General features: G+C 40.4%; 1 protein-coding gene across 1 annotated transcript in view; it reads right to left on the minus strand.

The window, feature by feature from the left end:
* LOC122802152 (putative protein TPRXL) overlaps positions 1 to 19,160 on the minus strand; it is a 992,304-nt gene that overhangs the window by 348,050 nt on the left and 625,094 nt on the right. The window contains exon 14 of the mRNA XM_044071829.1: positions 1,981 to 2,034. Coding sequence (XP_043927764.1) covers positions 1,981 to 2,034 — 54 coding nt within the window. The remainder of the gene's footprint in view (positions 1 to 1,980; positions 2,035 to 19,160) is intronic.

A 19,160-nucleotide genomic window follows, 5' to 3' on the forward strand; every position in this document is an offset into this window, starting at 1 on the left:
TCCTGCCTAGGTGAGGGGTTTGATGTTTATAGCCCATAGATGTGTTAAGAATGTGATACATAACTGACAACCCTCCAAACAAGTGGACATTCAAGAATACTTTTACCCATTTGTACTGGAGTGTAAAGTGCTTTGGTTAATGCTGCAATGTACTCCTCAGTAGCATGGCTGCTGCCCTCCTTACATGGCCTATGCATTTCTTTTTCATTTATTTTACTTTTTTTGGAGGGGGAGTGTATTTAATTAAGTGTATTAATATGGAGTTTTATTTATTTATTTATTTTTTACTTATTTTGTACACTGACATTGGCTCTGGCATGGAGGACAACACCAGTGGTTTAGTGTAGAACTTTCAAGTAGGCAATACTATTCAATAATTCATACTCACTTGTCTGGTGTTAGGCTTGTCCTCGTGCATTCTTCCCCACCATCACTGTGTGCCAATTATGGATGACTGTGCACTGGCCTTTGTACATTTTCAATGTAGTTACAGGTCCACATATATGTGGGAAAGTAAAAATGCTTGATGTACATTATTTGTGTAAAGCCCATAGGTGGATATTACAGGCAGCACAGTCCTACATAATTATTGACATTACTGAACACAGGACACAAGTCTCGTTTTAGGGACATATAACTACTTGCATATGGAACTAAGCACTTAATGTTTTGTACAAACAGGTCACACACTAACCTTAGGCCTCATATGAGGGCAGAAGAGGTTGCATATTTAATATAATGTTTCGCTGTTTACCCAGTTTTGCTGTACAATTTTGAGTCACACAGTCCATATCAAGTCAAACAATGTATAAAAAATGAAATATTTTTCTTCTTGACAGAGGTCTGGCAACAATAGCAGCAGCAATTTTAATGACAGCCTGCTGCACATACAACTTTGTAATGGTAGCGGTAAATGTTAACATGGTTTTTCTAACTATAACAATGGTTGTAATCCAAAGAGTTTAGGGTCTCAGGGCAAATGGCTACACTGAGTGTACATGAGTGCTTTATAGCTTTGTGAATGGCTCTGTCATGTTAGATTGGTTTATGAGCATGTAATTTAGCTACTTATACTTTCATTAGCATATTCTGCTATTTAAATTTGTTTGGCAGTGCTACACTAAGTGTAGAGCCATTTAATGTATACAAAATAGCTTGCTATCTTGTGAGTGGCAAGCAATGCCACATACACCATAGCTGCACTTAGTGTAGCTGTTAATGAATCCAGTCCACAAGTCTAATCAAGTGCTAAGCTGTTTTTTTATGTAGAAGCACAATAAATGATGCTTTACAATTAAAAGCAAAGAAAAAAGAAATGCTCAGACATTCACAACAAATATGGTGGAAGTACAGCATGTGCAAGGCCTCTGTATTCACAGAGGATGTGTAATATTTTAGCAGTAGTACATTCTGCTGATAAACTCCATCACAGCTAGATAGAGTGCCCTTTTTAGGGAAGATATCTATTGGCTGTATAAATAATGTGTATTTAACAACTGCAAGTATACTTTTACTATTTTGGGTAGTGCTTATAATATGTAAGCATTTTTTTACTCTACTCTCCCAGTTAAGACAGAGACAACAGTTAATCAGAAGTATGCTTCAGATCTATCCACTTATGAATAAGGGTCTAGATATACTTCAGTTTTAGAACAGGCAAAGTTAATAATAATAATAAAAATGATAACATTATTAAGTTGACTGAAATCCTTTACGTTAATGAGCTCTGAATATTAGTACAGAAAGATGCCTGTTTTTTGGCTTGTCATATATCTGAATGTGTGTGGCTGAGTTTCATATAAGTTTCTTAAAAGGGTACAAGACCTGGTGGTCCACTGCTCTTGTAGGCATATAATACTTTAATACTCCACCTTAGTTGTACCTGGCTATGTAGTATTACTATATTTTTATGTAAACCTAAGTTTCTGTAAAAAATAATAACACGCCCTCATAAATGTTTGAGTACTATTCATTTCTTACCTGAAGAATTGGTGTAGCTGATGACTGTACTACCCAAACTAGCAGAGGTGTTCACTGAATAAATGAAAAACAAAAATAAGACTAAGTATGCTTTGCACTGCAGACTGCTTAAATCATAAATATATTACAGCAGTAAAGGTGTAAACTGCATCTACCAATAGTACATTTCTCCACAGGACATCATTTAGGACAGCATAAAGGCACCATTCAATAATTAAACATTCAAATTATTTTATAATACTAGAAAATATGTAATCTGAATATGACTACCTGTCTTGAAAAATAATGGGGAAATATAATTGCAGTCTACATAAATCACAGCAAACTGGCATTCTAAAATTAAAATATATATATAGGTTCATAGGTAAGTACTAGGCTATCTGCCCGAGGGCATCTATAAGCCTAGCCAGAATGTGTTGGCTTTTGCCACCCCATTAGATTAGTTCACTGTCCCTCTGTCCAGCAGAGCCACTGCAGTGATCCCCAGGGTAAATTTTCTGTTTCCCATCTACTTGTCAAGGTTTCTCTTGAAGAGTGTTAGCGAGGGGCTCTGCCTAATCTAAATTGGAATCCTGTTCCAAAGCATGTGGAGTCTCTGGGACAGGAATTTATCCCTCCAGCACGTCCTATTTATCGTTGTGGTGAGGTTTAGATCCCTACAGCATGTGGCTCTCGGGGATTTGTTTTTATTTTAGGTAGAGCATGTCCATCAATTCTGGATTGGACATGGCCTTGTATGTCAGGCAGAGATCACATCTGAGTAAGCGGTATGCAACAGAGTACAGCTAGAGTTTCTTCAGTTGGGCTGCATAGAGCATCTGTTTGAGGCCAGTAATCCTCTTGGTGAGGTACTTCTGTGGTCTTTCCAGCTGTTGCAGGTGTCTTGTAAGGTACATCCCAAATGGGGCGTTGTACTCTATGATGGGTCTGATGAGTGATGAGTCGAGGGGCACAATAACCTCTTTTGTTCTAGATGTGAACCCTTTTGTGATTAGGTGGACCATAGACAAGGATTTTCTAACCACCTTGGCAATATGATTATCAAAGGAGAGATTACTATCTACTTGGGTCCCCAGATCCCTTATTACATTTTTCTGTATTTAGGGGACTACCACGTATGTGGCAGTTTGCGGGTACTTTGTTTTTTCCAAAGGGGATGACTATGCATGTTTTGGCATTTAGCTTGAGGCCATGATTTTGGCACCAGGTATCTGTCTCAGTGAGACCCTTCTGGAGGATGTCTGTATCAGCCGGAGTGTCAATTATGGCGCCCAGTTTGCAGTCGTCTGCAAACTTGGTCAGCCATAGTCCTCCTGTGCTTGCCTGTACCTCTGAGAAGTATATACCGAACAGGAGGGGTCCCAGGACTGAGCCCTGGGGGAAGCCACTTGTAACCGGTTTAGAGTCAGACCTAGAGCCTGCAACTCTTGCGGTGTGGGTTCTGTCCATGAGCCAATTGGCAACCCAGCTCGTGACATAGGGGTTTATGTTCAGGCTGGTGAGCTTGTCTATAATACCAGAATGGAGAATGGTGTTGAAAGCCTTTGCGAGGTCTAGGTAGGCTGTGTGGACCCCCTTTCCCTCATCTAAAGCCTTAGTAACTGTCTCAAAGATGTCCACTAGGTTTAGGAGGCATGATCTGCCCTTAACAAAGCCAAACTGAGTACGGTCCAATGTTTGGAGATTCCCAATGTCTCTGTTAATGAGTTCCGTGATGATGCAGTCCACAGCCTTGCAGACCAGGCTAGTCAGGCTTATAGGAAGATAGTTCCTGGGGTCCGTTGTGGCTCCACCTTTGTGAAGCGGGATAACTGTTGCTGTGCACCACGCTATGGGTACGTAGCCTGTAGAGAGGCTGAGTTTGAACAGTTTGTTTAGGTGAGGGATTAGTTCATTTTGTAGCTCATGTAAGACACAGCCTGGGACACCGACCGGTCCCAATGAAGCTGTGTTTTTGGCTTTGGATAGAGACGTTTTAACCTGTGTGTCAGTGATTGCCGGGTCTCTACATTCTTCTGGTATGGTTATGGACCCTTTAGAGGGTGGGGGGGGGGGAGTTTGCACTAAATCTGTCTGCCAGAATGTTGGCAATATCAGTTGGTTCAGTGTATTTTCTGCCATTCTGCACTAACTCATAGCAGATCTGAGAGTTTCCACTTAGTTTCTTGACATAGCTAAAGAATGCTTTGTGATTATCTTTGGAGTCCTTGGCAATTTTTCTTTCAAAGCTAGTCTTGGATGATTTTATGAGGGATCGTAGTTTCTTGCTGATACTGATCAGGGATGTCTTTCCTTCTTGGGATTTTACTCTTTTCTGTACTAGTTTCCTCCTTCTATTGTATAGCTTGTTTATGGCAGGGGTCCACCAGACTGGTTTCCTTTTCTTGGAGGAGTGAGTCTTGGTTTTGCTTGGGATAGCACAATCCATGTATTCTTGCAGGTGCTCATAGAGTGCCTCTGTAAGGGATTCAGCAGCTTGGACAGTGTTGTCCTTTAGCATGGAGGCTGTGTACCTTTCCACCTCTGTCTTAGGTAAAGTGAAGTTTGCTTTTGAAAAGTTTTTCAGGGTGGTTTCCTTGACTGGGGGTGGGGGTGAAATGTGGACATCCAGAGTGATTAGTCTATGGTCTGATCTAACCAGTGACAGGTTGACCTCTGGTGTAGAACACCAGTCGACCATGTTGGTGATGACCAGGTCCAATATGTTGTCACCTCTGGTGGGGGTGTTGACCAGTTGTATGAAACCCAAATTCACACATACTGATATGTGACAAGCCAAAAAAAAAACAAAACAACAGGCCAGTATTCAAAAGCCTAAGGGTGACAGGTGCAAGCCATCTCTTGCGAAGAAATGTGGCTTGTCGAGCATGTCATCCCAGGCGAACAGATACTGGATCCCCTTTGAATGACACCAGAAACTTAGCCAGTTATTAAAATCAATCATATAAACAGACACCAATGATATAAGAAAAAAAGGAGAAGGAGAGGCAGTCTGAAAGCTGGTACTGTTCTTCAGCAGATGACTTAAAAAGAAGGGTGATATTCTGGTATGATATCATGTATCAGTGATCATCTTACCTCAACATTTCTTTCAAAGATTACCATGGTATTCTAGTCTAACATCCTTCCTTCTTGCAATTCTTCAACCTTATCTTAATATGAAAATATGCCTGTTGTTTTTTTTTTTTTTTTTGGCTTGTCACATATCCGCATGTGTGAATTTGGGTTTCATACAAGTATCATAAAATGATATTGACCTGGCAGAATACTGATTTGCATGAATGTACTAATTCACAACTCCGTGTTAATCATGCCTGCCTGTGTAGTGTTTGTATAATTTTATGTGAATTTGCAGTTGCTGTATAAAATGTCTTCATAGCTGGTAGTAGTACTACTAAGACCTTCAGTGCTGTTCACTAAATAAAATACAATTAAAAGAAAAAAGCTTTCAAGTATGTCTTATATATTTATATCATCAACTAGCTACAGGAAATCATTTGAGGGCAGCATTAAAACACAAATCATTACTTAAACGTTTATTTAAACACTGACCTAGATGATACCAGAACAGTAAGAAAACATGTCTTAATATTAATGTAAAACAGCTGGCACAAAATGTATAAGGAAATACAGTTGTTATCTTCATATATAACAGTGAACTGGCATTCTAAACTGAAAAAATATGTAGTATTTTAAGGCAGAAGGAGGAAGGGAGAAGAGATGGAGAATTAGAAAGTCAGTGTTGTTTTTAAACAAATGCACAATAAAGAGAAGGATGATATTTGTTTCTGGCAAGATATCGTGTATCAATGACGAACTTGCTTCAGCACTTCCTTCAAAGATTACCATGGTCTTCCGGTTGTCCAGCCTTTCTTCTTTTAAATCAACTTGTGAAAGATGATGCAGTGAGCTGCCCTTTACCCCCATCATAGTTATAATTCATTGTAGTACTCTTTTTATCTTTCCTACCATGTTTTTCAATTACTTGTAATAGCCAAAGTGATCTTGTTATCATATCTATAACATGCAGATTACTCCTGATAAACTGGTGATCCTTCAGTTCTCCATACTGCTCCCTCAAATTGATTCTCATAATCTATATACCTCTTCCAATTACTAAGCATTTAAATTTCTCATTGTGTTGCAAAACAGAAAATCCTAATCTCCAACACTTTCAAGGCTAATGATCTCCTTCCCTTTAATTCAACATTTTTATTATTGGACCATGACTTTATCACTAGGACTTTGCTCTTCTCCTTCTGAGTCCCTCAGTTCCAATGATTATTTAGCTAAAACCACCAATATCACCCATTACTGTGTTTGCCTAACCATCCTGGAGAGAAAGCTTCTTTGGGTTTGGATGATCCCTCTACTCAAGGGCGAAGCAGGACACTAAGAAGGCCTGTGATAGCTTTATCCTTTTTTTCTTTCTATCAGACTGAATATGCAGTGGCATCACCTTGCCTACCCCACAGCCTCATCTGTGCAGTAACTGGATAACTTACTCACATCTGAGGTTTGCTGTTTAATCCCCACGGTCTCCATCATGGGAACAACAAGCAAGCAGCACAGTTTCTACACTTTCCCAAGGAAGAGCACCCTGCATCAAGTCACAAAAATCATCCAATATTAAGTCCACTTCTCAGTGCATTAGCTGACACTATATTGTTGTTATTACTGACTACAACCATACCTGTAAGACCAGACCAACACCTTTCCCTCATCCCATTAGCAGAATCATGTCAAAGTGTCTGTTTTCTGTTGCAGCACTAACTCATGACAGTGAAGTGATGCCTCCAGGTGTTCCTGTGGGTACATCTTACTGACACCTGGGGGCATCTAATGTAGTCTGTTAACATTTGAATTAATTATCCCGAAACCATGCTACATATAATATTTCTTCCTAAAGATTACATAGTGGGCAACAAAACTTCACTTGATATTTGACTACTGTCTACCAGATAACATCACATGTAAGCTCCCAATTCAGTGTCCAAAATGCTGCTGACAGTACGTGTTTAGCTTGAAAGGTTATTGAGATATTGTAAGTTGTTTATAAAATATTACAAAATTAATATTTAATGTGTTTATTATGACTAATAATATCCAGATGAGACTTGAAATCTAATGAATGCTACTGCTGTAAAGATTTGTTTGGGCTGAACAGTTTGTCATTTATACTTCTTTATTAACTTTTATGGCTCCACAAATATGAACATTTGTTTGAAATGTAAGAACATAACTTGATGCGATCATTGGCAGTTAGAATGCAAACCTCCACAGCTCCATTGGAGTAAATGAGCTAAACACAATGTTCACTTCAAACTATTGTGGTGGAAATCATTTTGTATGGAATGGGCATTTATTTATTTAGTTATTTTCTTATGTTGTTCCAACTATTAGCCTGCAAGGTGAGCTAGTCAAATAACTCCTTTCAGCCATTACCCGAGCCAGAAGTGGCAAATTATATTTATCAGAAATATCACAACCTTGCTTTGGATGCTAAAAAGACAGCGAGTATTAGCTAAAGCAAACATTCACAGTGAGGTAGGTAGTCAAGTATTTGCAGTATTTATGATAAGTGTAGTGTTATTACTGTTCATGCAACAAAAGAAGAAGAAAAAGTACAGTTTTGTACCTACCATAAATGTAGATGTTCGAAGATCCACATTGCTGCAGTCCTAACACTTGGGTAGTCCGCTGTCCCAGTCGGCCCGAATACCAAAGTATAAGGCTGACGTCGGTCAAGGCGCATTTGTCTGACATCAGGACGTCAGGGTACAAATGCGCATGACCGACGTCATATCCTCAGTCTTTTCTTGCCCCAGATGTCAGAAGACCCTAAAAGATAAGGCCAAAACCCAAAACACCAAACACTCCTGTACCTAATATATGTACAATATATACAAATTTACAAAATAGAACCCCACCCACACAACCACCCCTAAACAGAGAGGGGAAGGAGGGAGGGTATGACTGCAGCAATGTGGATCTTCGAACATCTACATTTATGGTAGGTACAAAACTGTACTATGTTCTTCATCTCACATTGCTGCAGTCCTAACACTTGGGTAGAATCCCAAAGCAGAGGTAAGGGAGGATGGCTAAACTATAATGAAGCAGGAGCTGCCAAAATGCCCTGCAACACAGCAGTGGCAAAACCAGCCCTGGATTTAGAATAGAGAGGAAGGTGGTAATGCTTGGAGAAAGTATGCACTGAACTCCAAGTAGCTGCCTCCAAAATATCCTTAGTTGCCACCCCCCTTAGAAATGCTGTTGAAGTGGCAGTAGCCCTAGTGGAATGAGGCCTAATCCCAGCTGGAATCTCCTTGCCATGATGGGAGTAACAGAATGCAATGCAAAACCCAATCCACTTAGATATAGTTTGTTTTGACACAGGCTTGCCCTGAGAACTCAAAGCAAAAGAAACAAACAACTGCTGAGGCAGCCTAAAATCCCTAGTCCTGCTTAAATAATAACGCAACTGCCTGTGTACATCTAAAGTGTGCAAAATCTTTTCCCCCTATTTTGGGGATCTGCATAAAAAGTAGGCAAATGAATAGTTTGGTTTAAAGCCACACTAGAAACCACCTTAGGCATAAATGAAGGATTAGTACGTAATGATACCCTATCCTTATGAAAAATCAAAAAAAGGCTCAACCGCCATAAGGGCCTGCAATTCAGAAACCCTTCTTGCAGAAGTAATGGCCAACAAAAAAGCAGTCTTCCATGACAAGTATTTCAATTCAGCAGTAGGCTCAAAAGGTTGTAGAGTAAGTTTCTCCAACACAAAATTGAGGTCCCAAGCAGGAGTAGGAGCTCGGGGTCTTATATTCTTTGCCCCTCTAAGAAATTGCTTGAACAAAGGATGAGAAAACAATGGTGGGTCACAATCATAGTGAGCTGAAATTGCTGCAGCATGAATCTTAATGGAAGAGAAAGACAAACCTTTGTCCAATAACTCAGTAAGATATTGAAGAGCCACACTCAAATTAGGCTCAGAAACATCCAAATCCTTTGCTGCACTCCAAAATAAAAATCTCTTCCATTTTTCTGCATACACTTTACGTGTACTAGGTCTTCTGGCTTCCATAATCACATTCAAAACTTGTTGAGGAAGTTGAGACCTGCTGTGGTTCAAAACAGAATATGCCAGGCTGTTAGATGAAGAGAGTGAAGCTTGACATTGAGTAGATGACCGTCCCTCTGAGACAAAAGGTGTGGAATTAAAGGTAAAGGCCATGGAGGCTTCCTTACCAGATTCCTCAGTAATGGGTACCAGTGTTGCCGAGGCCAATCTGGAGCTATCAAAATCATCCTTGGCTTGTCTTGTCTGACCTTTAGGAGTACCTTTGGGAGGAGAGGCAGAGGTGGAAAGGCATACACATGAAGATTTTTCCAACTGAACGAAAGAGCATCCACTTTCCAAGCTGTGTGATGAAACCTTTCGCGGCAAAACTTTGGCAGCTGGTGGTTTAGTGGAGAAGCGAACAGATCTATGTCTGGAGTTCCCCATGACACTGTCAATTTTCGAAATACATGAAGATCCAGTTTCCACTCGTGGGGATCCATGATTTGCCTGCTTAACACATCTGCTAAGGAGTTCTGTGCTCCTGGCAGAAACCTTGCCTGAAGATTTAGCTGCAAACTGAGCGCAGTCTCCCACAAAATCATTGCTTGCCTGCATAGAGGATAAGAATGTGTTCCCCCTTGCTTGTTGATGTACCACATGACAGTTGTGTTGTCTGTTAGAATCAACACATGCCCTGGAAGAAGTAACTCCTTGAAAGCCATTAATGCAAACTGGACTGCTAACATCTCCTTCATGTTGATATGTAGATGCTGTAGTCTGGCAGGCCACTTGTCTTGTATCCACTTTCCATTCAGATGAGCTCCCCAAGCTATGTCTGAGACATCTGTCGTTAGAATCTGACTCGCCTCTGGGGTCACAGAGAGTCCCTTGTTTAGGTGACATTCCTGAGCCCACCACAAAAATTCCTTTTGAATGCAAGGTATTATTGGAATGACAGTGTCCAAATCCTGGCAGTGCTGTGTCCATACATTTTTAGATACCATTGCAGCTTCCTCATATGCAGTTTGGCATTGGGAAGCACCAGAATACAAGATGCCATGAACCCTAAGGCTTGAAGGACTGTCCTTGCAGTCAGCCCGGACTGAAGAGATAGTTGATGGAAGTAAAGGGAAAGATTCTTTTGTTTGTCCGGGGTTAAAAAGGCCATCTGGGCTGCTGTATTCAGTCTCACACCCAGAAAGCACATGTCTTGAGAGGGTACTAGACTGGACTTTATTTCGTTCACAGAATACCCCAGGCATCTTAGCACTGCTATCACATATTCCAGATGCTGAAGAAGCTCGTCCTTTTCTTGAGCCAGAATCAGACAGTCGTCCAAGTAAGAATAGATTTGTATTCCTTTTAGCCTGAAGAAAGCTACAACTGGAGCCAGAACTTTTGTGAATACTCTGGGGGCAGTAGATAAGCCAAAGGGCAATGCAGAGAACTGATAATGGGAATTTCCAGCTCGAAACGCAGATACTTCCTGCAACTGAGTCTGATAGGCACATGAAGGTAAGCCTCCTTGAGATCTAAAGTTACCATCCAGTGATCTTTGCCCAGCAGAGATAAAAGCTGTTGTAACGTCAACATTTTGAACTTGGGAATGTCCAGATAAGTGTTGAGGATAGACAAATCCAAAATTGGTCTCCACGTGTTCCCCTTTTTGGTACTAGGAACAGGCGAGAATAAAATCCTAGGCCCCTTTCTGGCACAGGAACCGCTGAATGGCCCCTATCTGGAGTAACAGAGAAATTTGCTTGTGAGCCTCTTTTCTTTGTATAGGAGGAATGTCTGGCATGCCTTTGAAAGGAGGCAAGGTATGGAAATAAAACCTGTAACCGTGGTGAACGATATCCAATACCCATCTGTCTTGGGTAATAACACTCCAATTTTCTTTGAAAAGTGCCAGCCTTCCTCCCAAAGGTGCTGCCAGACGAGAAGGCTCTGGCAGCTGAAAAGGCAAGTCATTGGGTCTGCTTACGAAAGGACTGACCCCTGCCCTCACCAGAAGACTGTGCAGGCGAACTGCCTGTTCTAGGCCTAAAAGAACCTTGAGCTCTGCCCCTACCACGTCTAGATCTACCCCTAGACTGGAAATCATAAGAAGGATAAGTCCACCCCTTAGTAGGCCAATTTCTACTAAACTTTGGAAGCTGAACCTGCAAAAAATCTTTAACAGTCTGCATAGACTTAGCCTTGTCCTCCATTTTCTTTAAAACTGCTTCCACAGGCGCACCAAATAACACATCAGATTGTAAAGGAGCATCTAAAATCCTTGTCTTTACATGTTCAGCTAAATTCTGATCCCTCAGCCAGGCGTGCCTGCGAAGAACAGAACCAGTGGCTGCCACCCTCGAAGAGGCCTGTACAGCATCAAAACCACATTGCAAGGAATGCTTACCCACCTGTTCAGAAACATGAACTAAATCCTGCAACTCTTTACACTCAATACCTTCCGCCAGAGCATCTACCTTAGACTTCAATTGTGAAAGGAGATAATTTTGGTATTTCAACATGTGAAACTGGCAACTCAAAGCCCTCATGGCTAAAGTGGAAGAAGTATACACCTTCTTTCCCCATCTATCCAAAGCCCTTGCCTCTTTATCAGAAGGAACAGGATTTTTAACAACAGAAGCCTTAACACCTTTAGGGCCCTGAGAAACAATTTCTGGGTCTGCCCTAGGACTCTTAAAAAGATACTTATGAGCTTCAGGCACCCTATAATACCTATCCGGTTTAACTGGGGCAGGAGGCAAAGAATCAGGGTTCAGGGAAGCCTCTGCAAAAACATCCTCTACCACATCCAGAACAGGAGGTATAGCTAAAGGCCTATGCTGGGGTAGAAACAAAATTCCCTAAGCCTTTTCCTGGAATCAGAGAAATCTTGACCTTCCCATTTAAAATGCTCCCTCATGGAATGAAGAGTCTCTGAAAAGAAAAATCCTCAGGAGGAGAAGCAAGGTGTAGAGTCATCTACATCAGAATCAGAATAAGGAGGATACTCCTGCAAGTCTTCAGCAAGACTCAGAAGCCTCCGAACACTGCTCAAAACTCTCAAGCTCAGGTTCCACCCTAGGCCTCTTATCAGGGGGGGGCATAGAACCTCTAATCATAGTAATCAAATCTTCTGCCATTTTAAGCATATGTTTCTTAGGCAGAGACCCTGAAGAACTAGGGAGACCCCCACTGAAGTTAACCCTGGCCTGCCTCTAGAAGAAGCCTTGGAAACAGAAGGAGGGCCTAACCACCTTAGGGAGGGAGGGAGAACAGCTACCTGAGAAGCCCCTTCAGCCTGGCCTACCTCCTGAGAGGACACATCTTGTAACAGTAAAGTCTCTCCCTGAGAATCCAAAGGAACTTCTGGTAGAACCACCGGCTCCACCGAGCCCTCTAAAGAACCGACGTCCGGGACAGACGGTTCTTCCACCCTAGGCTTCGCTGCTTTGTCCGTGCCTTTAGATTTAAGCGGCCGGAGCATCCGGCGGCATGTTGTAATTACAACGCTTCCCAAAACTAACCTGGCACAATCTAATCTTCTCTTAATAGTGCGTTTGTTAAATCTAGCACAAGAGCGACAGCCAACAACGCCGTGCTCAGGCCCTAAGCAAGGTATACACAAGGTATGGTAATCTCTATGAGGTATCTGTTTCCCACAAGAAATACAGTTATTCACTTTTTCTGACATCCGTTAAATACTGAGGCAAGAAAAACAAAATATTCCCCAACGGGTACTTAGCCAACTTTGATTCGGTCTGAAACTCCGACTTCAGAAAATTTCAGAATGCCAACCTGCACTCGCAATACTGCTTCTGCATCGGACCATAAAAGACTGAGGATATGGTCATGCGCATTTGTACCCTGACGTCCTGATGTCAGACAAATGCGCCTTGACCGACGTCAGCCTTATACTTTGGTATTCGGGCCGACTGGGACAGCGGACTACCCAAGTGTTAGGACTGCAGCAATGTGAGATGAAGAACATCATATTTAGTCAGGTGCACTGAGAGTGGTACTAAAGAGGTTTGTCATAGCAGAGGCCCTGCATTAACTACTAATAATGTTTCATCAGGAATGCCTGAAATGGGAAATAACTCAAAAGTTTCTGATGTTTGATGGGATAGAGTTTCATACCACGGGACCAAGCTTGTATAAAGCTCCTTTGTACAGATTAAGGAAAAGGATAGATTTTAATACCCAGGGAGCAGGTGTACAAGGGGATAGCAGATGTCTGTGCAAAAGAAAATAACCTGAATTTAGACAGTCAATATATACTGTCAAAAAGACATAGCTTCTAAGAATAGCATCTATGGGTTAGCTTCAATGTGAATGTTGTTTGGACCACATAAGATAATTGTCATGTTAAAATGGTAGATATATTGTAAAGTTTTTTTTTTTTGTTAACGAACTAAGGGATGGGGTATGCATGTACCATTGGCTGGCAACTAAAAAAAACCCACCAACTCATTGACCCACATGAAAATTATGTGATTTTTTTTTTTCATCAAATTGAATTCATCTGCTCCCTCCAATCAGGACACTCATATTTTTATCCAATTATAATGAATGCCACTCCCTATCTCATTGTTGTAAAACTGCATATATTTGAACTACTCACAAATCATCGTTAATATGAATTGTACTAGATCTGATGTAGTCAACTGACAAAAGTGGTTATCTGAATAAATCTCCTTTGAGCAGCTTTATCAGAATAGAATCACTCTTTGAAACTTGATTTTTTTTATTTATATTTGTTATAACTTGTTAGTTCACTTACCAGGGGATCTATTGATATTAAGGACTAAACCATTCTCAGAGACTTTCTCTGTTCAAAACCAAATCCCTTTAGACTTATTATTCTGCTTGTCCTGGTTTAGAATAAATAGGGTGACCACAACTGTTTGGAGTCTGTAGCTTTAAAGTGCCACTTTTGAGATGGCTGTCAGACTGCATTTTCATTTGTTTACACAGCCTATAATAAATAAAACCTTCCCTAACAAACCAAGGGCTCGTTCTGCTACAGCTGTTGCAACTTCTACAGCCTTCTTCAGAACCTCTTCAGTGGATATGTTACCTGGTTTTCTATGTATATGTTCATCGAGCACTATAAACTGGACTGCATCTTCAGGGAAAGAACATCTTTTGGTGCTGTTTTCCTGAAGGGTTTCCTGTCACGACACCACCACCACCTTGGCTGCATCACAGCTTGGGATTTTGGCCTACATGCCAGATTGGAATTTTCTGAATGATTAGGATATGAAACTTAAGAACTTACCATAAAAATAAATAATTTCCTTTATACCCTTCTGAGACAATTGTTCATCTATCCTCCTTCACTGTTCCGCAAGACCTTAAGGATCCTTTAGATATATACCATTTGATCCCTATCCAGGTAAGGTTATCTATAGCTAGTTCTTACTGCACAAAACATGATCTGAGATAACTAAATGTGTAGGAGAATGTGGCTTGAGGCGGGATCACTGATATTGTCCACTGATCTGATAAGCAGCTTGAGAACCTACATCATACCTGACAGACATGAAAGGATCTTCATTATAAGGACATAACTTACTGCTCTTGTAGACATACAGCGATTCACTACTCCACATTAATGTGCTTCCTGTGTAACATTACTGTATTCTTATGTAAATTTACAGTTACTATATATAAAAAGACTAACTAACTGATACATGCTTAACTGCTACTCATTTATTACCTGAAGAACTGTTGTAGTGGTGCCTGTACTACCCAAACCAGCAGCAGTAGTATTCACTGAATAAAAGAAAAATAAAAAACTCCATGGCACATGCGATAAATGTGGAACAATGTAGTAGCAATAACTACATAGGTAGGGGTTTGAATCTCATTCCTGGCAAGTGTTTGTGTGTGTACATATGTCTAAATATATATGTCCGTACCTCAAAGATTTTATCCGTTTGTGCCACATGCTCCAGGGACCTAAACCTCATTACCACAATAAACAGACCATGCTGGAGGGACAGGTTTCTAACCCAGAGACTTCCCATACTCTGGAACAAATTTCCCATTCACATCAAGCAGAGCACTTCACTGGCCCTCTTTAAGAGAAATCCTGACGAGTGGATGGGCAATAGGAAGTTCACCCCGGGGATCACTTCAGTGGCCTTGATTGACAAGGGCACTGGGAACTAACTTTGGGTGGCATGATGCCAGGGAATCTTCTTGGGCTAGGCTTATATAGGCTCCAGGGCCATTAGCCTAGTACACACCTATGAACCTATAAAAATACGACTTTTACTATATCTTCTATACTTTACATCTCAGACTCCTCGAGCTACAAACTGGATTTCTACAGTAAATTTGTGAACTGCAACACACAAGTTGCATCCATGATAAACATAAAATACATTTTACTTCAGAATATTTTATTACATTCCAATGATTTTATTTTAAAGGAAAATGAGAGTAAATTCTATACACACGATTTTCAAAGAAGGATATGATCAGATAATTTGCGTATAATCGACTAAAAATTGCAAAGGTAATAATGCACTTCTTACACTGGTTACTGCTTTTCTTAGACTGGTTAATACCTTTAGCTAAATATATTTCATTCATTATCCCATTAGTGACAAGTCATTTACTGAACACATACAGAGGTCCCAGAAAAGTTAGTGGGGAATAGATACACTATTGTTGATTACCTGAGACAAAACATTTGGTAAAAATGGATCAGTTAAAGGTTAGGGTACAAAGTCTTTGACTAGTGAATGGATGTCTGCATTACAGTCTTTGATTAAAACAACATTTGATTTGGTAAAAGTTGGCAGAAGGAAGGGAAGGGATACATTTGTGAAATAAATTCTGAAAGTATAGAATACTGAGACTTAAATCCAGAAATTTTACATTCTCTCCATTCTAACACTAGAGTATTAGACCATCATAAGCTGGTAGAAAATGAAGATAAAGCATACATAGCATCTCATAAACCATTATTTGTTACTGCACTGTCAACGCGTGGCCTGCCTGGGGTAAGATGAGGGCTACAGCTACAATTTTAGCAAGTAGAAATTGTTTTGCAGACTGGGTTAGTGGGGCTGTTAGATAGGTGTGTTTGGTACAAGTGGACAGCCTGAGTGGACAAAGGCCAGAGGAAGCAGCAGTATAATACTACAAATCACCAAGGTTGGGAGTGTCCTGCAGGTAATAGAAGTCCAATTGTAAGGCTGCTCTGATCCTGACTATGCCAGCAGTGACTCAGATTCAGACAACAAGCCTTGTCAATAGAGGCACCAACCAGCAAAGTCAGGAATCTGAAGCTGAATGCATGCTCTCTCAGTCTGTGTGTGAAGTACAGATATTTCTATTCTTGCTCTTGGCCTATTCACTATGGCAGAAAAGCAGGCAGAACTTTTTGTAGACAGTCCTAGTGTCAGCTGCAAGCATCTGAATGCTTTATAAACGGTCGATTCCCATCACAAATAATTGCACATTTTCAGAATATAGCTAGGTACATATGAAAGTGTCTCCATTCTCACAGGTTGGGGATGACGGCTATCTCTGCCACTTCCCAAAGTTTACAAAGAGGATACAGGGGCTCCCACAGTGGCATATGCCACACTTCCCAGGGGTGGCAAAGGAGCCAGGAGACTCTAACCAGCTGGATCAGCAGTCACAGTAGACACACTGCTTTCTATTTCAGATAGTGATTAACTATTTGGAGAGTATGCTTGTAAGTGCGTACTAGGGAAGGATAATTTTCTAACTCATTTATTCCTACTGCATTATTTACAACTAAAATTTTAGTACAGCATCAATACATTGTTTTGAGATGCCTTCCTTAACCAAGTGAATCACCAAATAATAATAAGTGATACCTGAAAGGGCAAGGTGTAACAAAAAAAGACACTACAATATTTTGTTAAGGATGTTACTGCATGGCTGGTTATTTGTTACCCATATGTTCTTGTTTTCAATAAAATTTTCACAACCAAGCAAATTATTTTTTCTTTTATAGGAAAATTAACTGGAATGCAAGAGTCCCTTTTCAGCCATGACTTGGATAGCAAATCTGAAAAGAACAATGATAAAAGGAAACAAAGACAAAAACTATAGTATAACAACGTTCAGAATAATACTAAACATAACTCTAAAGAATTTTGAACATTCATTAAAAAAATCCTACATCCTAACCAAAAATTCAACTTAAACCCCTCTCCCAATAAGTCACCACTTGAAACTGCAACAGAGTTCAACTCTTACTTTATAGATAGTATAGCATCTCTAACCAAAGATTCTTCAACATCCAGTCCTGTTCCTGCCAAACAGCCACATATCACCACATCCACTTTCACCTTCAAACCTGTGCCCACATCTTATATAAACCTCCTCTTAAACAAATTTAAACCATGCCCTTCTTCAGCTGATGGCCTTCCAAGGGAATACATAAAAAGAGCAGCTAATAGCCTATCCTGTCCAGGCCTCTCAACCTCTTAGCCCAAGAAATCTGGACAAAGCCTGACATGGAGGTATAAAGGCCCAAAAATAGGGACTGACTTTAAATATTTTTAAATATTGCTCTTAGAATTTTACAGTTACTAGACTAAGAAGTTAGGTATTGAAATGCATTTTCTAAAGGATATGAAGTCTGAAACTCAGACATATGACATTATTTACTAATTTCATTCCTCACATCATTCCAGTGATTTGCCAGAAAACAAACTTTTAAGTGGAACAGACCAAAATTTTGAGGCAAAATTTGGACTTTCTGCAAAAATCTGGTCAATTGAGAGGTAAAATCCTGTCTCAATCCTTATAAATAGGTCAATAAGGAATTCTAGGTTCCCCCCCTGTGGACAAACCTCACAAGAACTTTAGACCTATAGCAATCTTACCTCCCACCACCAAGATTCTTGAAAAATGTATCCAAAAACAATTGCTAGACTACCTCCTGCAGGAAGAACTCATATCCCCTACACAACATGGCTTCCATCCTTCCCATAGTACTAGCATTGACCTTCTAACCTACAGAGGTACTGTTAATAAAAAATAGAGACAATGGCAAACTAGCTTCTTCCTTATTTACAGACTTGTCTAAAGCCTTTGACACAGTTTGTCACAGTCAACTTCTATTTCAAATGTCCTCACTAGATCTCTCTCAGCCCACCATTCTGTGGTTCAAAAGCTCCCTGTCCAATAGTTATCAGTCAGTAAAAAGGCACTCCAGGCTCTCTCCTTACCTCCCAATCACCACCAGTGGACCACAAGGCTCTATCCTTGGTCCCCCCCTCTTTTAACATTTTCACCAACACCCTATACACTTCCACACAACAGACCACCCTAATACAATATGCAGATATACACTCTCATTTGCACATCTGACAACATGGTACACCTTCACTAAATTACTCAGGAAGCTTTAACAGCTACTGAAACAAAGCTTCGTAACTCACAACTCGTGCTCAACCCATAAAGACCAAACTACTACTTTTTTAAACCAAATTCCTCTATCATGAAAAAACAAAATTTAAAGTTCTCTCTTTTGATAATACAATCATTGAAGTCAGTTCTCATAGCAAACTACTAGGGGTGATAGTGGATGATAATCATTCCTTTGACCTGCATATACAAAACTAAGAAAAACTCATCAGAAACTAGGGATGCTTTATAGAGCCAAAAACTTTCTCATTGATGCAACTAAAATTACACTTGCCACTACTTATTTTCTCCCCAATCTTCTTTATGGTGCTCCCATCCTTACTAACCTCTAGGCTTCAAAAAATTAAAACTTGAATGATGCTACAACAAACTTGCTAAATTTGCAGCACATACCCCTTTCAGAACCCACCACTGTATAGCACTGATAAGCCTAAATTGGTTACAACTGCCTCGTCAACTAACATATACACAACTTCTTACCACCTATAAAAATCATCCAGCATCCACCTGTCTTGTCCAGCACTAAAAAACATTCTACAAAAATATGTTCTCAGTTGGTCAATGCGATCCAGTGTCCAAAAAGTCCTGTCTACAAACCTAGCAAATCTGCTGGGCATTGTCTGTACTTGTACAAGGTTGCTAAGTCCTGGAACTCCTTACCTGTATCCATCAGGTCTATGCCCACCCTCCC

The sequence above is a fragment of the Protopterus annectens genome, chromosome 5.part0 (genome assembly GCF_019279795.1).
Source record: "Protopterus annectens isolate FY-2018-M chromosome 5.part0, PAN1.0, whole genome shotgun sequence".
NCBI classification, from domain to species: domain Eukaryota; kingdom Metazoa; phylum Chordata; order Ceratodontiformes; family Protopteridae; genus Protopterus; species Protopterus annectens.